This window comes from Brachyistius frenatus, unplaced genomic scaffold (genome assembly GCF_029030835.1).
Source record: "Brachyistius frenatus isolate BFR_SWC_R1_liver_20210118 unplaced genomic scaffold, ASM2903083v1 Contig_112, whole genome shotgun sequence".
NCBI classification, from domain to species: Eukaryota; Metazoa; Chordata; class Actinopteri; family Embiotocidae; genus Brachyistius; species Brachyistius frenatus.
In genome coordinates, this window is record NW_027210711.1 from 411,201 (window position 1) to 435,452 (window position 24,252).

The 24,252-nt window shown below is 45.7% G+C and overlaps 2 protein-coding genes across 3 annotated transcripts in view; both read right to left on the reverse strand.

Moving 5' to 3' along the window:
- Positions 1-24,252, reverse strand: part of enpp4 (ectonucleotide pyrophosphatase/phosphodiesterase 4) — a 113,029-nt gene that overhangs the window by 60,331 nt on the left and 28,446 nt on the right. The window lies entirely within an intron of this gene.
- mgat5 (alpha-1,6-mannosylglycoprotein 6-beta-N-acetylglucosaminyltransferase) overlaps positions 1-24,252 on the reverse strand; it is a 62,829-nt gene that overhangs the window by 15,100 nt on the left and 23,477 nt on the right. For both annotated transcript variants that reach the window (XM_069712781.1, XM_069712780.1), the window contains exons 4-10: positions 21,197-21,286; positions 18,037-18,108; positions 15,966-16,127; positions 14,234-14,403; positions 13,182-13,316; positions 9,067-9,200; positions 3,499-3,632 (exon numbers count right to left, since the gene is read on the reverse strand). In XM_069712781.1, coding sequence (XP_069568882.1) covers positions 3,499-3,632; positions 9,067-9,200; positions 13,182-13,316; positions 14,234-14,403; positions 15,966-16,127; positions 18,037-18,108; positions 21,197-21,286 — 897 coding nt within the window. The remainder of the gene's footprint in view (positions 1-3,498; positions 3,633-9,066; positions 9,201-13,181; positions 13,317-14,233; positions 14,404-15,965; positions 16,128-18,036; positions 18,109-21,196; positions 21,287-24,252) is intronic.

Consider the following 24,252-nt stretch of genomic DNA (forward strand, 5'->3'; position numbering starts at 1 on the left):
AAAATTGTTTTCATTTCACCGGCGCTTCATTCCCCCGCGAATGATCACAATGTTGATCGCAGGTTTTGTTTCTCGTCGACGCTGCCAGAGAGGCAAGAGTTGGCAAAAACATACAAATAAAAACATGCGAGAAATGTACCATGTGCTCAATAAAATGTGGTTTAACACAGCTTTTTGAACACAAAAGGATGGCATGTGGGAACACGACTAGTTTTTCCTCTATTTTTATGAAGCACTCTTCATCTGCTTGACTACAACACCCATCACTGCCTTCCTATACGATAAGGTTGGACGGTCCTCTCCTCAGCATCTCTGATTGGACAACTGACCCATTACCTCTCTGAAGCGCTCGCGCACACAGACGGGCCTCATCAGAACCGCTCCACTGGCTGGCTCTCAACTGGACTGGACTTTTAATTACAGTGCACCTGACTGCTGGAGCGAAAACAGCACCACCTCAAAACCAATACACTTCACCATTAACACTTCAAAGCTTGATTTCAAATCTACAAGCCTACTACGCTTGTAACTGTTTGATATAACTTGGATTTTAGTCTGTTTTAACCATTCAAACGTACTTTATATTATATTTTAAGGCTTCCTATAAAACCATTTTTTTTAATTGATTTTAGTTCATCTTTCAGGCTATCTTCTCTCATCTGACAGTTAAATGTTTTATCAACTAAACGACCTCGTCTCTGTCAGCTTGTCTTTTTGTGTAGATTTTTCTTTGCTTTGTAATTGCGTCACCTTCAATGATTTATCGAGCATGAACAACTGCAACATTTCAGCCACACAGACATCAAAGTCTCATGAAACAGACGAGCGCTTCTGACACTGATGTCCAAACAAGTGTCGGACTACAGCATCACACACACAAACACACACACACAGGTCCAGTTCTGCATTTTGTTGGAATCAGAATTGGGTTTTTGCCTTTGACTTCCAGTATAAAAATAATACAAAAATCTGCTTTTATCCCAAGTAAAGAAATCAACTGATCTTGAACTCCTGCTCCTGATGGTAAGGCATTTAAAGTTCGGCGCCTAATCTTTCTCTAACACCTGCCCGACACTGATAATCTACAAAGCATCAAACTTGACAGTAAAGAAAAAAAGAAAAAAAAAAACATTTTCCTAAATTCAGTCGCTGCCAAATGAAAACTGTCTTGTGCTCGAGAAAACGAGAAACTCGTGTCTGACAAATGATCTGATGTTCATCAGAAACAAAATACTTCCTCTGCTGACATCCAGCTGCACTGCTGCTGATAAAACACCGCCTGAAAACTGTGTGAATGAGGGTGTGTGTGTGCGGGTGGGTGATTACTCAATCTGCTTCACACACACCGGTTCACTTCATACACCTGTGGGCTGAATGTGACTGCACCCACCTTTACATACTGATCAGCCAGAGAGAGACAGAGTGGGGTGCGGGGGGGGCTTTCAATAGGTTTACCGGAAGTCTATTACTCGCCGAAGCCTCGTTGACCCTTTCAAATTAAGGGCTGAACAGGACACAGTTTTCAGCTCAGGAACTCGGCTCAATACAACAAAACCATGTGATAATACTTATCTGGAGATGTGCTTTATGCTCCCTGAAAAGAACAAAATAAAATCCAACAACTGACATTATATCCACTGCTCTTAGTATGTTGTATAAGGAGCTTAGTGCTATTTAAAAGCAGGCTTTTAGGGGCAGTTGCAGGGACCTTTGCACGAGCTTGAGTGTTTTGTCTTTTTAAGGAAATGTGTAAAAGGGATGTTTTCCACTGGTTTTACCAGAGCATTGATTTCTATTTCTTTCAGTCTGAATTATTTTACTGTAAATACCTGATTCATTTCGGCATAACCTTGTCTTGTTTGATGTTTTTCTGTGTTTGAATTTACTTATAATGGAAGAAGAATTACAGTATTGGTACCCAAAAACAGACGGAAAGAATAACAGTGTTATTAAGGCCAAAAAAAACCCAAAAAAAATTCTGTAATTCTGTGTTCAGATCATTAATCTCACAACTTAAATAATATGTATGTATGGGCCTACAGTCGGTCCCACTCTCTACTTGACTTAGTGGATATAGCATTTTGAAATGAAACCTCTCAAGTGCAGAAAAACGATCGAAGCGCAGCGAGCTTTAAACGGACCGGGCAGGGAAATGGAGGCTCGTTATCAGTCTGCCCCAAAATGGCCCTTTAATTAAAAGCAGGAGGTAATGAACACGCTCGGGAGTCTGATTAGCAGCTAATGCCTCTCGCTGTGAGCTGATGGGCTCCCGCGTCTGCCCTTTTTAAAGCTCGACTCGGTGGAAGAAGAAGCCACGAAGCGCAGCGGCACGCCGGCTACCTCCCGATTAAAAACCACAACAACCCAGAGGACCTTAAGATTTAGAATCGCTGTGGTGCTCTGACATTCAACACATGTGTATGTCGTCAATGAATACGGTTTGAACTATGTTTTTTGTTTTTTTTTGCTCTCACTTTACTCTCTCGGGACAAATAACATCAGGATGTTGTCAGCGGGACAACAACTAAGTTCTGAAATCTCCCTGATATTCCCTGAAATCCGGGTGCACTCGTGCTCTTGTCGATCCCCCCCAAAAAAGTGGAGAGCTCAACAAGCTCGTAAGGCAAATAACGCACTGAAACGACATCGCCAGCCAGTCAGCTGTGTGAACACATGTAACGATGAATGAATTAGTAACGTTGGGTAAAGTAGAACAAGCCATAAGGCTATTAGTCTGCTGCCTTATTATTCAATTCTCCACATCTTCATCACACAGCCTCCTGATATGAGGAGTTAGAGGGACGCTACATGAAGACAATCCTCTCTTGTCGAGTCTATTATTATTCCGCCGACTTCCCTCTGTCAGACATCTAAAGAGTCCGTTGGGTCGGGGGCGACCCGCTCGGAAACATACATGGTGTCGCCTGAAAGCTCATCAAGGCAGTAATCCAACCGTCCGCGGCAAGCCAAACAATGTGCAAATCTCTCCAAGTCTCTAAGTCATTTTTGTCTGGGATACAGTAATCCCTCGGTCTCCGTGCTGCACTGCGAGCATGCATTTGAATACGTTTAAAAAGAAGAAAAAAAAAAAAAAAGATAAAAACTCCGCGGAGAGCGGCGATAAGCTCAATTTGAGCTCCTAAAACCAGACTGTTATTAAGTTTGCTGTGAAACTTTTACCCAAGGTTGTTCAAAGAGTTTCTCCGCAGAGCTCTCAAGAGGTCTGAAAACGGGTTATCCTCGGTGCACTGGCGTTCTCCGGCTCGCCGAGTGAAGTCTGTCGCTTTCATCTTCAGAGGGAGCGCGTACGTACGTATATATCTGCGTGTCCTTTTGTGGGTGTCAGAAGGTATAAATGTTTGAGAAGGCGTGCGCTGCATATATATATACGGCGTGCGGGTACGTCTGAAGGAACCTTCGGTAAATCGGGTCCAAAGTGTACGAGTGTGTTTAAGTAACCATGTCAAATGCGTGCGAGTGCTCCGTAGATCACAGTACCTTCCAGAAGTTGTCCACCTTGCCGTAGACGAGCGACTGGTTCTGCCTCTTGATGTCGTCGATGTGCCGGATGTCGCTGGCGTTGAGGTGCTGCTCCACGACGAAGCCCAAGAAGCTGTTGTCTGGCGTGTGAGCTGCAACACAGAGAGCGACGAGTCAGCGTGCGTCTGACGGGGTTTACGGCAACAGAGCAGGGAAGAGAAGCGAAGAGCATTCTTTTGTAAAAAAAAAAAAAAAAAAGGGGGAGAAAGACGTCAGCGATCACGTTCCATCAATTTATGCGTCACAGAACGCCTCAAATAAATCTTACGCACGTTTTGAAATCGTATTTCAAAAAGCTGTTGCACAACACAATCCAACAGGCACTGTTTTTTTGTTGTTGTTGTTGTTCCCCTCCATCACTTAATGCACGGCGATGCCTGGTTGCTATGGGAACCACGACACAAGCAGGTCAAGCGTGGAGCCCGGAGCTGGCAGCGTTTTTACCTCGCCGCCATCTGCCTCGTAAAAAAAAAAAAAAAAAAAAAGAACAAAACAAAAAAAAAAGCAGCTAAATGTGAAGACGAGGGAGTTTGGATTAAGTGAGAAGAAAATGATAGAGTTTAAATAATAGAATCTGACATGAAAAAAAAAAAAACGGAGGAGCTTGGAGCCCGGCTTAACGATGCCATCACCTCTGGAAGGGAATGAAACGGGCTGTGTTCAGGGGAAGCGCTCGGGTTCACCGTTGTGGTTTTGTTGCTCGGAGCCCCCCAGGGAGCTGCTGCGGTCAGAGCTCGTTCTTACCGCAACCTTATTACCACGGAGGCAAACGGAGGTCAGGGAGTCCGGGGAGAAGGAATTCACTTCAGTATAGTAAATAAAAGGAAAGGGCTTTAGCGGGGGGGGGGGGGGGGGGGGCAAGAAATTCAGCTACCCGCCGGATTCAAGCACTGCAAATATCCTCTGGAATTACAGTCCCGCCTTTAACACACGATGGCAGCAATCAGGACTTAACTACGAGCAATAACTGTCCAAGTTCAGATATGCTGCACTCGTTTCATAAATAAGGCTACTGTGTGTGTGTGTGTGTGTGTGTGTGTGTGTGTGTGTGTGTGTGTGTGTGTGTGTGTGTGTGTGTGTGTGTGTGCGCTTGCGTGTGTTTTTTTTTGTCAGGGTGTCGGCTGGAATGTGACATTTTGTCCCACCTCGACAACAAAAGCCAGTGTTTGCCGGTCGACATAAAGGAAACACATTCAAGGCAGACGGAGTAAAAATGAAAACAACAATTACACAATCTCATTTTTGCACTCAATGATTTGCCTTTACATTTCCCTGACTTCCTGTAATTCATAGTGTGAAATGTTTCCTCTGTCAGACTTTCCTTTGTGAAGACGTATGTTTCTGCACCAGGGGCCTCCAACCTTTTTGACCTCTGAGCTACTTCGACTAAATAAAAGTGTCCGTGTAGATCGTATTGATAGCATCGTTGTCTCGGACAGATGAAAATATAATTCTATAAATGCTCGACAAATATAATTGGGCGGCTTCTATACCGTGCACTGCTTTCTCTACCAGCCAATGAGACTCCTCTTCTTCACAATGCATGTGATTACATGAGTCAGGTTCATTTCCTTACCGTGTATTGTATGCAAATCTTCTCGCTCTGCACTTCCCACCATCAGATTCCACAGAGGAACCTTTCTTTTACCCGCCGAGGGCTGGTAGCCGGCTTTTGTTTCCGTGTGCGTGTGGGCGAGCGAGGGGAGAACGTGGGAGTAGCTGTTGGGAAGATATCGGCAGATCTGTGCGAGGTTGTCAGCGTGGGCCGGAGCTGAATGCAACAAACGCTCCCAAAATACCTGTCGTGTCTATCGCACAGCGCGCTGGACTGATAAAAGCCGTGATTGCACCCCCCCCCCCCCAAAAAAAAAAAAAAAAAATCCAGCGAAATTCACAGGAATAGTGTTAACGGGAGGTCTTTCAGGATTTAGGGACTAAGTCTGGATGTCTGGTGTTTCGATTTAGACCTCTATATGTGTCTCTTTGTGAGTCCATCAGCAAAATTGGGGGATTTCAGGTATATATTTCTGTCAGCCAGCCAATTATATGCGACAGAAGAGGAGGGAAGGTTCGACGACTGATTTGAGGGGCGACATGAAGGGAACTCGGAAGATGAAAAGAATAGATCCCTCCCAAAAAAACTCGAGCTTTTTTTTTTTTTTTTTTAAACTCTTTTCTGATGTCAGGGAGGCCGAGCAGGACGGGGGCACGAGGAGGAGGCAGCGCGAACACTTGTGCACCGAGCTAACTGTGTAAACAGGACAGGCTGGTAATTAGTGCTCAGCCCTCTTGATGCGTTTGGCAACAGATGCCTCTTCTCCCACTAGAGCCGCCACTCAAAATGTCACTCAACTTGCCACAGCTTCATTCGCTATTAGCTAACAAACAGCCCGGGAGAGGACAGCGCCGCCGGAGAGAGGCAGCTGCTTTGTCGCTCCTGACAAATTTGGGGCAAATTTGCTCTCTGTTAGGAATGGGAGTCAATATTGGTACGAACCGGTGGAGCTGAGAGGAGGAATGAGGTCAAGAAGTGTTGGCAATACCTCGTAAGGGCGAGATGTCTTCTCTGAGTCAAGGGGGACCATGTGGGTATTTATCCAAGAAGTCTCACAAAAAATTTAGGCAAAGGCAGAAAAAAATAAAAATACCAGACAAGTACAAGTGAAGGATTACGTGATTAATGTTGGCCCTACGCTTATTTTTACAAGAAGTTGGTTTTTATACTGCTGGCCAGAGGGAAAAAAAGAAGAAAAGATTTCAAGATCCTCTGCGCTAAAATCTCCAGCGCTTTGAAAAGTCGACATCAAAGACTTACGCCTTCTCTGAATGGGCCTGAAGCGGGAAAATAAAGACGCTCCACCTGAAAAAGTTTTCACACCTCTGAGATTTAACTCTAACAGTTTCAAACTTCTCGAGATACACGAGGAGGGCTGAAATTCGATTATTTGATGTGTCGTGGAATCAGAGAATTTCCCTCCCAGCGTATTCGTTTTAAACCTCAGTGTAACCTCATGTAAATTTTCATATTTCAAGTGGATCACGTGGCCACAAGTCGCCTTCTTGCATGGAAACGATCAGAATCAACGTGTCAATTTGTCATTACTCGGATAAAAGAAGCTTATTCAGCTGGTTTGGGTGGAGCTCAGATACGTGAATAAATGCTCCTAAACACGAGGAGCTCTTAGAGGAAAAAAAAAAAGGTTGGAGGCCTTCGGCTCTACAGCACTCCTGGACTTCGGTGTCGGCAGCTTTCTGCAACACTTGTATTACGTTAATCCCCTGCAATCAATCAAAGCAAGCTTATGAAAAGGTTTGGAATGAAACCGGGTAGGAACGCAGTGGGAGCGGCTCAATTACAGCTAAACAGGCCCCTCAATATTTTCTGTTTGCTCGTCCTTCTGATAATATGGTTTTTTTTTGTGTGTGTTTGCATGTACAGGAGGAAACACACAAAGTCTGAGACCAAACACAACCAGTCTATTGATCCCACACCGAAAAGAAAAATTTAAATGAGCGGGTGTGCCGGCGATGTTATCAATCAAAGCTCTGCGGGCGCTATCAGTCTGGCACATCTCAGGGTCAATTACACAACTGGCAGCGCTTCAAAGATAAATACAATCGGCTGCTACTTTCGACCTCTGACCAGAATAAATCAACATTTCTAAAAGGGATTAAATATTTTACAGCAGGGGTAGAGGTGCATTAACTTGTGGTGGATGTACAACTATGGATGCTGTGGATACTTTACTGAAAACATGAAATAAATCCGGGATACCGGTCTGGTTCAGGTCAGGTTTAATTTAGAAAGACCTTTGTTACAAACTTGTTTTTAAGCTGATCAAGTGCTTCCTAAATAAATCCCACTTAGAAGAACTTGAATCCCGACATCTCACTCTGACCTGCAGCTGGGATTATAATTATCTCTGCTCTGCTCTCCTGATTATGAAAGACTCCGGTGTGCATCCATTTAAACACAAACTGTACACTAGAAAAACACTCCCTCGCTATCCCCGACTCCTGAAATAGATTAATGAGGTCAATTTGGCGTCGTCTTGTCTTATTGACCAGAGGCCACACACTCCCAACACTCCCAATTCCTCTCCCCGACCGGCGATTTATGGAGCGCTGCCAAATCTGAACAAATGGACCAATCCGGATTTTGGAATAAATTACCTGCCGGCGTCTGATTTGTCCGTTTGTAACATCTCTATTTAAAAAGGGAAGTTGAGATACACTTTGAAAACAAAGAAATACAAATATTACACGACGATAAAGTCGTGTTTATAGTTTGGAGAATTTGGAACCAGACTTTAAAACCAAAAACTATTTGGTGCACTGATGACTGCAGGATCACATGAGCTGGGTAAATGTGGGACAGACGCTTCCTCCCATGGATCTAAACGTACCATTTACCTTTACACATCCTGAATACAGCGCTTAAATGTCCTGAAGCGGTAAACTCCACCCACTGGAGGTCCACGCTGACAGCTAGTTAAAGAATTTGCACCCAGTCTGGTAACAATAAGAAACCTGAGAAAGCTCCTCCAACATCCTCAGAGGCGTTAATCTAATATGCTGTTCGTGCCGCATGGTGCTGCACTAAGCCCGAAGGGAAGGTGTTGTGCAGCACAATGCGGAGAAGGAGAAAGAAAATCCTCTCTCGTCTCTCGTGTCTGGAAGTGATGCCCGTCCTGTGTTTTTTTTTTTTTTTAACACTCGGCCAAACCGCCGTGCACTTGTTTCACCAGCGATATCATCTAACCTAGCGACTTTTAACCGGACTTTGTGCAAAGGCCCCTGTGTGCTATGAGAAAGACATACCCTATTCAGCGCACAAAAGGGACCATTCAGGTGCGGTGGCATTCTGGATGGCTCCGGGCTTCACCTTCGTGAACGGGGGATCGCAGGGGGTAACATTTCACTTTGTCTCAGCCGCGGGGAAAAGGTCAGTACCCCCGGGGGCTGGGGGAGCCTTTCCCCTCCCGAGAAAACGCTGCCCGCTCGTCCGCTGCGCTGCCGCCGCTCACCCGCCCTCGACTCCGGTTACCGAGAGGGATCTCGCAGTCGGACCCGCGAAACCCTCGACGTCCTACATTCATAATCACAGCAAAAATGGAGAGCCGAGCGCCTGACCTCTTACTTACTCCTTTGCTTGATGATATTCCATTAGCCGGCACCGTGCTGGATTTTCAAAGGATCTTTGATGCCTCTTTTCCAACAAAGAAACAGCCCATTTGTAAAAATGGGACTGGAAGTGTGGACGGAGTGCAGAACATTTGAACTGATTTATGTCGTAAGTAGCCGTGTTTGGCAACTTCTTCAAACGGCAGAGTGAGGAGCATGAAAAGGTGATGAAATGAGTCTTGTTGTGAAGAAGGAGTTCTGCTCTACAGTCCTGATCAACACGCAAGAAACTTTAGGGATCTTTTTTGCAGGGATTTTTATGACGTTAACTGCCGATCGTAACGAAGCCAAATGGCTGAAGGTGCCTCGTCCTTTTCGTGACGTTTTGACGCTCTGACTTACGAAACATGGTGTTGAACTGCTGCGGGTTGAGGTTCCACTTCCCCCAGGGCGTCTTGTGCCCTTTGGACTGGGCGTAGTGGGCGTGGTTGAACTCCGGCTCCGTCCCGAACGAGTCCAGCACCCGCAACATGCACCTACGAAGTCACAGGAAGACAAGAGGTTTAACGAGCGTACGAGGCCAGAAGCACAGATGTGTGTGTGTGTGTGTGTGTGTGTGTGTGTGTGTGTGTGTGTGTGTGTGTGTGTGTGTGTGTGTGTGTGTGTGTGTGTGTGTGTGTGTGTGTGTGCAGGATTGTACATGCTTTTAAACATTAAAACTACTAGTATACTTTATATATTTCAAAAATGAAGCCAACAAAAACTCCACGGTCATAAAATAAAGTCTGTACATCCCAGACTGTGTGAGAGCCGAAGTTTAGAGACGTCCCGACACAGTACAGAGTTGTTTTACGGCAAGACAATCAATTCCCCGGTTAACAATTCTTAATGCGGTCGATGACGGGTCGCCAAATCTTAACCAAACTTGAGGTGGGCATTCGACAAAGCGTAACGTATTTATTATTAAGTCTTTCATATAATGTCCTCAGAAACAGCGTGCATTTAGCGCTACGAAGGAAACGCAAACGGAGGCATCGAGTAGTCTAATACCGTATGTACACAAAATAAAACACAATTTCCAAGCAGCTCCGTGGCAGATGATGAAATCACAAAACCCTCCATGCTGCGACTCAGATTGAGGAGGCCTGAGACTGTGAATGAACATCACGGCTGACTCAAAGGTCACGGCGGCGGATTAATTAGACCACAACCAGGAGAGAGAATCATAAACCGCCTGCTGACCTTTAACTCTGCACCCGCTCATTGTTACTCGCTCTGACTGTGTCCCGTCTGCCACATTTTAAAGAAAGAGCCAGTGAATGAAAGGAAAGCTAATAACAATCACAAATGACTTTTTTTTTTTTTTTTTTTTACAGACGGAGCCTGTTTTATTGGCCGTCTCGTACCCGAGAGGAGCGTTTTCTTCAGGGTAAACAATCACTTTGATAGGAAGCAGCCAGGTGGAAGTAGACACACGCACACACACACACACACACACGCACACGCACACGCACACACACGTAGACATCTGCCTCTGCAAAAATCCTCCTCCCAGTGATCGTCTCCCCGCCTACCCGCCACGCTGCGCAGCTGGCTGTGTGAACTGCGAGCGTCCCCGAGAGAGCCGCCGAGCTTGGAAAGACATTAACCACGAGGAAACTTTAGACTGAAAGCACGAGGACGACGACAACAACAACAACGAGCCCACATGCCAACTGCGGAGAAAAACAAGCCTCATCTGTCCCCACTAGATATATATCCTCAACAGATGGGGGAAGTGCCGTGCCGGAGCCATAACATGTTATCAATATGGCCGCCGTGAGTTGTGGGCGTCCCTCGTTTGTCAAGGAGTCGAGGCTGTTCGGCCCAACAAGTGCGCCCCCCGTGACGCTTCCTGCGTCGCCGCTGAGTGGAGCTGCTTGTCGCTTTCAAAAATAAGAGCGTATCATTGCCGTCGTGCCGTCCACCGGAAGGGATCCCGAATGGATCATCTATAACAGTCGCATATGAATGAGCTCTCTGGCAACAATTATCTCCCGTGTGAAATCAGAAATCAACAAAGCGGTCCCACATGGGTGATTTTCTCTAATACAAATCTAGCGACGAAAATCTGGCAGAGCACAACAGCTGCATCTCTGGGTTGTCACATCGAAGCACGGAAATGTCCTCCAGCTAATAACGTCACATTTACTCGTCATGAACCATCTAATAGTCCCTTTTTACTGACAATGTGTTCCACAAAACATTAACCTGAATTGCGCTGCTACCATTTGCTATCACCAAGCAATACATGAATCCATAAAAAAAAAAACTTTGGACGAGCTCACGAAATACTTTGAAACATGCTTTAATCCTTTGATCTGCTGAGCCAATAATATGCAATCACATCTTAGAAAACAAACCTTCCTGACGCTGTTCTGAGTTTTCTTACTATTATTTCCAAAGACAAACAAAATGTTCACGCCAGGGTTATCGGCTCTAACGTGAGCTGCAGATATTAGCACGTCTGCGATGCTGCTGTTGCGGATACATCATTACACAACACGGAGCGAGCCCGGTACAGTGGATGTAGCCGTCGAATGCCGAATTGCGATCGAGTCGAGACTTAAAAAAAAGAAAGAAAACAAACCAATTGCAGGAGTTGATGTCAGCTGCCAGAAGTTAATAACAAAATCGGCTAGCGAGTTTTCATTTGAGCCGTTAGAGCTGAAGATGTAAATGTGAGACGAAGCGCGAGAGGCCTGCTTCTGTTTTAAGCTCGAGTCCTGTAGTTTAAATATTTACCACAAACAAGAGGTTGTAAATCTGCCCCCTCTTCCAGGAGTGCAAAGATTACCAGGTGGAGCAACAGTTCTGCCAAAACGGTAAAACAAAACCAAAAAAAACCTCAGATTTAAAACTCATCCAACTGCGAAAAGCACGAGGTTTTGACTGTTCCCCAAATACCTGAACAACACCGACACTGTGGACGAGCTAAAAATCAGTGGCATGAGTCACACACTCACAAACACAAACAGGCAAGAAATACCTACAGACAGAGTTGTGCCAGACACAGCAAAAAAAGAAAAGAAGAAGCGAGGAAGTGACAGAAAACACACGAGACAGAGAAAGAGTCAGAGGACAAAGAAAGGATGAAATCAAAGGTGTGCAGCCGATGACGAGCTTTTTGCAGCTTCAGTTACATTTTTAGCAATAAAGTCTTTAGGTTATACGGAGTCTTCTCATTCGCCCGCAGCAGCGTGAAGCACACCGACACGGCAGAGGAACGAAACACGTTTATCACAAACGGGCCTGTTTGTAAAATAAACCAGTGAAAAGGCAACAGGAGCGACAAGAGTTTTATCCTCTGCAGTTTAATATGCAAACAAATCTGGCGTCTTCTGTCCAAAGAAACAGGTCAAAGGATTGTGGGATTCAAAGGGCACAAAGGCCTAGAAACATAATTCTGAAAAGTGAAAGACACTTGATGCAGGGGAAGCGATTGGGTTACACGGAGACAAAAGAGGAGAAAACAATGTCTCCAACCTGCACTCCAGGTCAGACGCGAAGCTCTCTGACATACATGTGCAACAATTGGCAGGAGAAATAATGCAGAAAAATCACAGCATCTGGACCTGCCCGCAGCTGAACCAATTTCCTCGGGGCACAAAGCAAGCGGACGCAGTTCGAGGTGTTATGTCGCACACAAACAAAACCTGGTGACAAGCGGGAGGAACCAGCGGGGCCATTAGTGGCCCCCACACTTATTGTTCCCTCTCTTTTTTCCTGTCAGTCAGAGCTGATGGAGGCTTCTTTTTTTCCTTCCACAACAGACCAGGAAGGCCTCGTCTGCGGTCCTCAGCGGAGCACTCGGGGAGAGAATAGACTCGCTCGGTGACAACATCGTGAACAACGGACGCTCCTTTGGGCCGTTTGGGAAATTGCCGTAATGTACGAGCAGAAAATAGACCCATTGTGCCAACAAGTGCCAGACGAACCTCGAACCAGGTCCCCGTGGCCACAGGGATGACATAATGATGAGAGGAAGTGCACTCGTGCCGTAACACCACGCGCTATTTATTCAGTCTGAGAAACCGTCTCCAGAAAGCAATAAAACGGACTCGATCTCGTCTCTGTCGCTCGGGTCGTTGCTAAGCGTCAGGGTACTTCCCGGAGTCGTAAACATTACGTACGCTACATAAGACTCTGCTGACGTGACTGATTGTTTTCCAGGTGTTAGTCATACACCCCTGCATTGCCGTGGAAACGGAGATCGTACTAACAAAAAGTGTCATATTTTGAGAGCAAATTGCCCCTCAATAAGGAAAATGTGATTCTATATTTTATGTAGTTGGTAACCTGTTGTATCATTGCAATATTAAACGTTTGGCAACGTGAGCAAACACCCCCGCCACTGATACAATCACACTTTAATTCAAATATGCCTAAAGTAGTGAGAACACAGACAAATACAGAAATATTATACACTGAGAAAACAAGTTTAAGGGCATTTGAATGTAAAATATGGGTGGACGTACTGGTAGTGGACCCAGGAGGGCCCCAGCGTCTTCTTAAACTGGGTGAGACCCACGATGTCGATGTAGATGAGCTCCACCACCTTGTCGCCCTGCGTGGGGCAACTGGATTTGTTCCCCATGACCTTGCGCATGATCCTGTGGAGAAAAGGATGGAAATTCAAATCAACTCGGGATCAACAATTTGATCCACGCGTGTCCAAACAGAAATGCAGGACCGAGCAGGACAATTATCACCTTTAAGGCCTGATGGCAAAGAAAATCCCAAAGTCCAAAAGTTTTTCTGAAGAGAATTTGTTAAATTCAGGTTTAAAAATTGCAGGATAATTCTGTTTATTCTGTACTTGTGTTTACAATATGTGCTTTAGTTTAACAACAAATTGGTAAAAAAAAACAAAAAAAACAAAACTTGCCTATTTGTTCCTTAACACGGAGTAAAATAGAAAAAAAAAAAAAAAAAATCATCACATAGGAAAGCCCCACTGCAGAAGCCTGACACCAGACTGTATATACTCCCACTGGATGAGTCAGCGTTTAAGTTTAAAAAAAGAAAAAAACTTTAAAGCAGCCTGACCAGCTTTCTGTCAGCAGAAATAAGATAAGGAATGATGGGGCTCCATTTGTTTACCCTTAGTCAAATAACGTTATGCAAATAGTGATGATGTTGGTTTAGACAATTCAAGAAGTTACAGAAAGACATAAAGTGCTTTGACTGCAGGGCGTCATCACTTTGTGGTCATTGTTTTTGGGTTGTAAAGGATCAGCGCAGCAAACAATGTGCAAAACAGGAACCTGCTGCTCCGAAGTCTTTCATCCGTGAAGGTATGGAGCTCAGCAGGTACACAAATCACCGCAACAGAGGTCCAAACACACTTCCTTCACGACATGTTGACTTTATTCCTAAAATGTATTCCTTCTCCTTTTATTATTATTATTTTTCTTTTTCTTTGATGTGGCCCTAATATTTTGTCGTAGTTAGTAAAGTGTTATAACATGTTCTTAACATACATTGAAGCTTGGGGTTTAGTTGGGGGTGAATTCGTGGCGATACTGACTCTTTGAGCTCAGCCAGGGAGGCGGAGATGCGGACGTCGTGGCCCAGCAGGTACAGCGTGGTGATGAGGTCACTCCACTGGACCAGCTCGCCCAGCGGGCCGCCGCTGAAGGCGTTTTCTGCAATCTTGAAGCCCGACTCCTTCGTCAAGAGGCCCAAGTGAACCAGGATCTGAAGGAGGGTGAAAGAAAGGAGATTATTCACTGCAATGTATCAAACACACTCGTAACGTTTTTATTTTCCTGAACAGAGGATGTAAAAACTGTTGATCCTGGTCGGAGGCTTAAAAAAATAAATAAAAGCGGCTCCACGTTTCTTTGAATGCCGTCAGGTGAACGGCGCACATGCTGAGAAAAACACATACAACTCAAGTAAAATATGAACACACACACACACACACACACACACAGGGGGGTGGTTTTCGGCTGCTCAGGGGGAACACAGTGTTCCACAGCAGGAACAGAAAGAAATAGCAGGCTTTTGAAGTGACCGACACATTTTTCATTGTTGACAGCCAGCCCCGGTCCCAGAGCAAGCTAGTCAAGGATTAATACGGGCGGATTAATATCCAAAAGAGATTAGCGGCTGAAATAAAGAACTGGCTTTGAGAGACTCAGGAGAAAATACTCTTTGTTTAATTACATTGTGATTAGATTCGACAAATAAGTGAGGAAGGAGAGGTCGGACGCCACGGATACTGAGATAGATGCCACAGATACATAGATAGATGAGGCTCCTTCTTGTTTCTTAGACTCTCTGCTTTGCATCTGCACCACGGTATCATGGGAATGCCATGTGAATTATTCGCAGGGCCGGTGCAAAGTGTGGAGTACATTATTCAGTGTTGGGAGCTGCTCCCAGCCTGGGACACAATGGAATATCCATGTCAGCCTGAGCAGAAGTGGGACACCCCACGAGTGTGAAGAAGAGCACGAATGTGCGACGATGTTTTCAGGAAGTTCTAGATGAATATCAGCATTTTGATAATTGTGACATGTTTGTGAACGCAGCCTTCTCCTCTTTTAGTGAACTAAGTTTGGAGTTTCTGTGGTTCTGCTTTACATAATAACCTTTTAACCACTTGGCATTCTGTCACCACCTGATATATTAATTACGCCGACTGTACATCCGGCTCACAAAAGCCTTTCATCCATTATTCTGAACTCTGTGTCCAGGAGGTCTGTGGCGTACAGGAAGTGACACATTCCATGTAACTGTGAAGTGAACTAAGATCAAAAGGTCAAATTCTCAGACTTTTACTGACTTAAAAGCAGGAATTCAATGACCTATAACAAGCAGACAAACAGGCTGCCAGTTGTGCTGAGCAGACAAGAAACAGCCACGACCTCACAGGGGTTTTTGGCACAATACTTTTCACTGCTTAAACCTGCGGCACGATTATGATCACACACAACTAGGCCATTATAAACACACTGACCCGTGTGCAAGAAACTGAGAATAGCAGGAAGCATGTGAGGGGCTCTCTCTACCACATCTGATAGATCTACATTAGTTTTACAAACTTTACATGAAGCTCTAATGTCGTCTATTTTTAATCACTTGGTCTTTAAATTCATCATTTTGTAGTACATCTACATTTTTGCCTTCCTCCTCAACGTGACAAAAAAAAAAAAAAAAGACAAAAAAAAAGGACCTCACAATAACCCAAACGGATGTAAATGCTGTTAAACATCCTTCTGCCGTGTTCGCTGTGTGCTGCGTGTCGCGCTCACCTTCTTCCTCCGCCTCTTGGCCAGGTTCTGCTTGGCGGCCAGCGAGCGGATGGCGCTGACCCACGGCTCGGCCATGCGTTTGATCCGCAGCATCATCCAGCGAAACTCCTCCCGTTGTGACATGGAGCGGTAAAGCTCCTCGAAACTGGTCCGGATCTCCGCCTGCGCACACAGCGAACACAACCTCTGAACATGATGTCGGCAGATGGAAGTCTCGGGAGCGACTGCGATGTGAAAATGACCCTTTTGAAATTAAAATAGGCTTCAAAATCAGCACATGCAAGAACGTGTTCTTTCAGAAGGTGTGAGGACGCTCTGCTCGGTTTGTTTGGCTTCGCCGGATCATCTTCCACTCTTGTGTTTCTGCGTGTATCCCCTCTATCGGCTGCTGCCGTGACATAATCCCAAAGCAGTCCTTAAAGTTTCATATCATGCAATTCACATTTGCAATATTGACTTCCAAATTGCCCAAAGGGCCATTTTCTTGGAGCGGGACTCGTCTTGAAGAGTCCCGCTGAGAGCCTCCGCTCCAGTCCAACGTGGCTGCTCGGCTACGATTAAAACGCTCATCCACGTTGACTGAAGCTCATATCGCTCCACCTTTGCTTGGCACGTGGATTAAATGAAAAGCAGAGTTGGGTTGCAGATGAAAGGAAATGTTGAATATAGGCTTTAATGTTTCGCACATGTCCGATTTGTACAATCCAAGTGAATCTGTTGCGGCGATAATATCCAACGCAGACGTGTGCGGAGGCAATCTCACATAGAGGGCACGTCGGAAGGCTGGAAACGTTTACAAAAATGAAGACGCCGAGTTCAGAAAGCACTGCGATGAATTTAGAGAGAAGAGAAGAGAAGAGAAATGACAACACTCGGTTGTGTTTCCTCTCCGAGAGCCAAAATAAAGATTATCTTAGGACACATTTCAAGTGACAGGACGCACTTGAGGGACATTTTAACTCAAATGTTTAATAAATGAGATGTGAAGCAAAACAAATCCTGCCGTGAGACATCTCCTACTAATCCGCTCCTGTGTTGGAAGACTGCCGACTAACTGCAAGTCGAACTAAACGCGCGAAATATGGAGCTGAACGAGAGGCGGAGTCGCACCGTGACACCGGGCCGGGCCTCGTCTGAACACCACGCCGAGCCGTTGGTGCGTTTCAGACTCACGGGATTCACGGAGAGGAGCACGAGAGAGAAGCCGGCGCGACGTCACGAGCCGCTTCAGCGTGGCTGAAAACGAGGCGGCAGCGGGGCAGCGGCATCCCTCACCGCGACGGGAAAACCGCTCCGGCGGACTGAGCCTATTAAAATCTGGGCCTGAATTTAAAAAAAATAAAGAAATCTCCAAAAGCCTGTCAAACGGCATCTCAGCCGCCTCGGAGGAGCTCGGCGCTGCGGATGCATCCAGAACGTGGTGGTGGTGGTGGTGGTGGTGGAGGTGGGGTGCTTAGTATTGATTCACCCGCAGCAAGAGGGGCAAGCAGGAGAGCGCTGCGTTTTTTCGGGGCTCTAAGTGGGATTTGAGTGAGCCGCCGCGCTGGCAGGGACGGACGATCATTATTCCAGATCTGTCCCGAGGTCCCGTCGCTCTCCGGCTTTTGGACTCTCTTCACGCCGCCGAGGCACGTTGGCAGCGTTCGCGCGCCGCCTTCTCTTTAAAAGTCGCGACTTTGAACGACCTCTGAACTAAGCCGCTATCAGTGTGTCTTACAATTAAACAGCCCATTAAGTGGCTGCGATCGCGTCGCTTTCCTCGGCGGGGTTTTCTCCGCATCACGCGGGACGGCGGACGGGAGGACTTTTTTTTAAACATTTATGCTAATGGGATATAAAGTCGCACGAAGTCCGATGCACGCGAGCTGCTTCCAAATTCGTACATTCAGGCCACTCGGAACGCGAGCGTGCCAAATACTGACCACGGTTTCACAACACGGTGCCTCCGTGTTTTATTTATTTATTTTTTGCACGGATATAAGCTACATTTTGGGATGTGACAGGCCTCACAAAAGTGCTGCTGAAGTGTGTTCGTGTATCCGGTTGGCAGGTGAACAGTTGCGTCTCTCACCTGTCCCCTCCGGTCTGTCTCTTCGCTCAGCGTCTTCGTCCTCCAGGGCAGACGGGGACACCAGTTCTCCACCTATCAAACCAGACCCCCCCAAAAAAAACAAAAAAACCTGCATTTATATCTGCTGTCGGCTCTGGAGCTCAGTGACACACAAACAGCTGACAACACACTGACTCACATCAGTTTATGCACATATATATATATATATATATATATATTTGACAGCTTACAGATGGAAATGAGTCCAGCTGTTGTTTTCTGCAGCCGCCTCACAACATGTATGTTTGATTGCACTGCATCTGTCCGGATGTCGTTGCTGCCATTACAAGAGAGGACTGATTTCACAATCCTCCCCCGTGACTTACAGGGAAGTAAACGGATTATTATTCTGAATACATCCTTCAGACGTTCAACACGCTGGTCTTCTGTGATTTAACAAGAAACTCTTCAGTGGGCTGCTGAGATTTTAAACCACCGGCTGGGAAACAAGCAACTGATTTCCTCTGCGCTAAGTAAAAACAGCAATTCTGCTCTCATGCACCGAGCTAACCACAAACCAAATACACATTACTGTGCACGTGTGTCTAGTCTGTGACGTCTCCTGGCGAATACGTTCGAGCCTGTGAAGATTTCCCCCCAATAACGCAACTGGAAGCGTAAGAACATGTTCATCCTGCAAGAAGGAGGGCGTGATGGGGAAGTTCATCATTTATTTATTCGTCCATCGATCGGCCGATAATAGCGCTAAAAAAGTTTGAGTGGCGGTCTTTTAAAAAGTTTCAGGTAGACCCAGCGATCAGTGATCTTTCTCATGTTACTGGATCGTCTGTGAAGCATGAAAAAGGAAAGGAAAGTGCAGAAAGTAGGAGAGGAAGAGAGGCTAACTTGTCCAAAGAGACCGATGGTGCATGTGTTTTCATCGCCGCCCTGCCTCTCCCTCTCTTCTCCTACGTCTGATGAAACACTGCTGCAGATTTTACACCTGCTTTTCCCCCGGTATTACACTGCAGAGCTGATTTGGTTTTTTTTGTTTCTTCCTTTAGACCATTAAGTACAAAAATCCCTCGTTCACCCCGGGGAGCGCACGAAGCGCTGCTCCGAAGGCCCATACAAAACAGAGACGACAGCAGCTCCTCTCATTGTGATTACATCTGATCAAGTACCCCTTCTCTTCGCTCCGCTGCCGCTTCCGCCTCGGCGTTTCCGTCCACTCTCATCGAGCTCGACTGCTATTCGACCGTCCGGGACGTTACGGGGGAAGCGATGTGTGTGTTTTGCCGTTCTCCGGCAACAAAAAAAAAAAACCCTCAAAATTTGCTTCTTCCTGTAAAATCTGCCAGAGACGAGTTAAGTTGCGTTTATTCTCCTTCTGAGGCCGCAACACGCCGCGCCAGTTGAGCCCCTGACCTTCTCCCGCTGACATCCTTCACGATATGCTGCCCTCTCCGCTTTGCCCCCTCGCAAGGTTAACGTGCTGCTCGACATGTATGAATTATACATGGCGAAGGGTGTGTGCGTGTGTTTTGAGTATTTGCGCTTTCCGGGCCCGTCGCAGCTGTTTCGAGATTGGAAAATACGAGCTTATCGCCATGGCTACATCCCACGGTGGCTGTTAGATTAGCGGGATCGACAGCGAGAGAGTGGAGACACATGTGTTTTGGGATTTTTTTTTTCTGTTTGTTTCCTGCTTCCTGAAGCTTCTCTCACTCTAATGGATTTTACCGTTGTCCGCCTCACTTCTATTTTCCAAACAGACGCGGCCAGGCTCTCGGCGCTCCCCTTTTCCTAGTTTACTGCGAAGCTTTCAGCTCGTATACAATATTCATAACAGGTGAGTGACCTTTCCCGACCCGGAGCCATGACTGAAATCGTACTTTTCCCTCTGAAAATATTCTCAAGTTTTCAACTAACAAACAGGGACGAGCTCTGCAGTGGAAATAAATCTGCACTCTCAGTCGCAGTCGATGAAACGACTCAGGACGGACATGTTTCCAGTCAGAAGGGCATCAGAATCAAGCAGAATACTAATCAATCGCTATAATTATAGAGGGCCTTTGAAATGATAAATCACAGCGAGCTGGTTTGCCGGATCTGAGAACATGAGAGTTTAAAAGGGGGTGAAGCAGTTTCATTAGTTTCATATTCAGGAGGTGGTGGGAAATGAGTCAAAGCAAATCATTATCGGATTAAACTTTCATCCAGAGAGTCTGAATCTCAAAGACAAGTCGTACACTTTTTTTTTTTTAATTTTTTTTTTTTAACCAGGCTTTAAAAAGAATGAACAACATGATTAATGTCCTCGCTAGAAATAAATATCTGGACATTTGGTCAAGAAAAATCCCCCAAAAGTGAAGGTCTAAAAGAGGAACGCGAGCTTCTATATGTTCGTGCTCGTCAATAATGAATGACTCCTCCGTGTTAGTCTGAGAGACTGAAGCAAACAAAGTCACTCCACGTCCTCTCTTCTCTTCTGGGCTAAAAAAAACCCCTCATCCCTTGAAGATAGTGCCTCACACCCCACCACCATCCTTCTTCTTCTTCCTCCTCCTCCTCCTCCTCCCCCCTCTTTCCCACTGAATCATCTCCTCCTTTCTCCCAAACCGGCCTCTTTGAACACACTCTAATTTGCTCTCATGAAAAATGAAATCCCCTTTACCTCGCTCCTTTGCTCTTATTTTTAGCACTTCATTCTTATGTGATCACTCTCAGGTTATGCTCTGGCCACCGAGGATCCATCGTACCTTACTTATATTTCATGTTCGGCGAAGGGCAAAAAAAAAAATAATGATGAAATGTGTTCATTCTGGTTTTGGGTTTCCTCGGAGCCCATCTGGTGGCGTCCTCTTTTTTATTTTAATTTTCCAAAAAAAGCATTCTTGTGGCTTTCCGGTTAAATTTTGCACGACAATTGAAATGGAAACATCTTTTTTTCATTCCTCTCATGCGTAATTGAACCCTTTGAAAGTCCACATTTTAACGTAGCTACATCAATTGGGCACCATCTAAAAAAACGTCATAATCAAATCCACCACACAGAAGTGTTGGTACGCCACACTTGAATGTATTGCATGTTGATTTTCTTCCGGAAGAGCTTTTTGATGCTGCGATCAGACAAAGACTTCAAATACACATTTAGAATAGACACACACTCAGGACTCACCTCGCTGAGGTAGATGAAGTACGAGCAGGTGGATCCATCCACGCCGTAGTTGGAATAGCAGGAGTCTGAGCGCCACATCTCCTTCATCCACTGAGGAAGAGGAGGAGGATGAGGAGGAGAAGGGGAGATTAAAATGTGAAGCGCACGTACGAACCAAACCATGTAGGAGTTTAACCGTTTAACTTGACGGCAGTCCGAAGCGTTTTGTCTGACAGTCACACCGACAGCTGTCGTTCTCGTTCTGATGAGCGCAGGAGAAGCCAAGCCAAAGTGGTAATTTACCAGCGACTGTGGTGAGTGGGCAGGTTGTGACGCTCGTGTCAGTTTGGATCCGAAGTAAACATTTCAAACACAAAAAGTCACACGGTAACAAAACTAACTAACCGAGGCGGGTTACTCGAGGCGGGGTAAAGAAATCACTGTTTTGGTCAAAGGAGTCCGGCAGCTTTGAAGAAAGCAATACAAGCTGTTCAGTTCAAAGATGTCTGAGAGTCCGAAAAAGCGGTGAAAATATTCGAAATAAACTTGAGCTGCTATTTGATTTTTTTTTTTGGAGGTGGGCTTTTTTTAAAAAAAAAAAACAACATTTTTTTATGTGGCTGAAATATGTCCACAGCAGTACATCGCCTCGGGGCCGTGCCAGTAGAGCTGCCTGCTTTTTAAAACGGGGGATGTGCCAACCGCCGTCTACTGCAGGATGGAAAACCCGTTAAAAAAAAAGAAAAAAAGAAAAAAAAGACTGAACTGTCCCTTTAACAGCCTGGGAAAGCAAATGTATTATTTTCCGAGGTTGGTTATGGTGGGGACGGGTGCGCTCTTGTACGAGCATGCAGGTGTTGAACTTCCTGATGCAGATGAGTAGCTTTCTTAGCAACCGTTGCCGTGATGATTCAGCAGTAGTTTTGAGTCCCTCCGGGACAGGCGTCTCCAGCCTTTTTTTATTTTGTTTTTCTGAGGGCTACTTTGACCAAATGAAAGCGTCCGAGTTTAGTAACATGTATTCACATAGCTGAGCTCCACCGGGCTCCAAGCAGCTGAATTCTTTTATTCGAACTATTACAAATTGATACTAAAACACACACATTTTGTATGACAGCAGCTTAAATTATACATGTGTACGCTTTTAATTTGAAAAGTAGAATTTTGACACCCACTTCATAGCAGCGCCCTGCTGTTAGTCCATCCAAAAATATTATATTTATGTTATTTACCTTATTTATGTACACTGGTTTGTTTCCAGCTCGGTGCGAGAGTGTTGAGTTTCTATGTATCGTAAACATGTTCATGTTCATACATTCGGCGAGCTCCTCACAAACGGGTAACGAGGCCCCCGCTCCAGGAGAAGCAGGCAGATTTGTGTGTAGCTGTCATTAAAGTGGAAGTGGAGGGGCCGTTGAGCGAAGATGAGGACTGACAGCTATCCCGCTTCGTTCAAAGGCTCGGGAACATCACGCATGCTGTCTTACAGTAACCTCAGGGAGCAGCACACGAGGGAAACATAAAATCGCCTATTCAGAGCTGCTTCATGGAGGGGAGAGAGCTGGCAGATGGGCTTTGGATGAGACTCTCTGGATGGCGAAGCCACGGAAAGATTGTATTATTCTCTTTAAACGACAATCAGAAGAGGTCCATAAACTGGGAAGATGGATTTGTCAGACGCTCCAAACTGAGTGCCGATAGTAAAACTGCCGCGGAACCAATTTGCGCAATTTTTTTGGTGCTTTTCTGAGAGCGAAAAACAGGCAGTATTTGCGTGCGTGTGTTTGTGTGCATGGGTAGAGCAGGTTTTGGCATCGCATCGTGCCCAGTTGGAAATGCTGACAATATTGGTGGAGGATTGAGACCGGCTGGGCAGATGGTGTGTATGATAGGGCCCTATCAGCTTCAGGGACTCCGGTGCGCACGGAAAATCTCAGACACTGGACAGACATTGTGCACACATCCGAGTGCGCGACGTGCGCTATTTGTGAGCGCGCACCTGTGTTTGTGTTTGTGTGCCTGCTCGCTAGCGCCCCATTATCCCAATTAAAACCTGCCTGACGTGGTTTTCCAGCCTGCACGTGGAACTGCAGGCTCGGATGGGACTATTAGAGGTAAAGGGTAATAAGACGTGTGTGGTAGTCGGCTGCCAGGTGCAGCTGCAATCAAGTTTTCTGATTATTCATCACATAATTGGATCAGAATACAACCAAAAAGATGTTTCTATAAGAGAAAGACAAAAGAGGAGAGGAATTAAAGCTGCCTTGTCGAAGTGTGTGACTTCCGGTGGTGTCACGAAGCGCGTTTTTGCGAGCATGAACGAATACACTTTCCACTTCTGAACTCAACTCAGCGGCTCATGTGGTACGGCTTCATGAATGTAAACACAGAGGTGCTCATGGCTTCTCGATGCTAGTGACGACCAAGAGAGCGAGAAGAAGACTGCGAGCGAGCCAACAGGCATGCAAACAGCGCAGGCTTCAGAATTCTTGCAATCATTAGCGAGGAAGGGAGAGGCATTAAACATGGGAGCAAAGACCGTGAACTAAGTTGTTTACAGGGAAACCCCACATGGCACCTTTAAATAATTGATGAAAATTACTCTAACCTTGCACAAAAATATATCATGCTATAGTAACATTTATTCATATTATTTATGTACAGTCCAAACATCTTAACTTCACCAATATGGTCACGACCAGTGTGTAATTTACTTGTTTCATAGTTTTAGAGGTGCGCCCAGACTTCTGCTTTGGACATTCAACTTCATAAACGTACTAAACTCCTGCATATCACATCAACACAACATGGTACTGTGTCGAAGCTCGACCCCTGCTGCTCACACATTACATTGGTAATTAACATTTGCCATGTTTTCACTTGCACTGCCCACCAGCTCATTTGTCAGTCAAAAGCGAGCGCGAGTGTGGTGATGGTGTCCTTGTTTTTGTTTTTTTTTCCTCTTTGATTTTCTGTCTGGGTTTCATTTTCTGCAGGCGGGGCTCTTTTCCCTGCTCGGGCCACCAACCTCGTCCTTGTTTTCCGGATTTCAAACAAACTATCCCTCAGGAATAAAA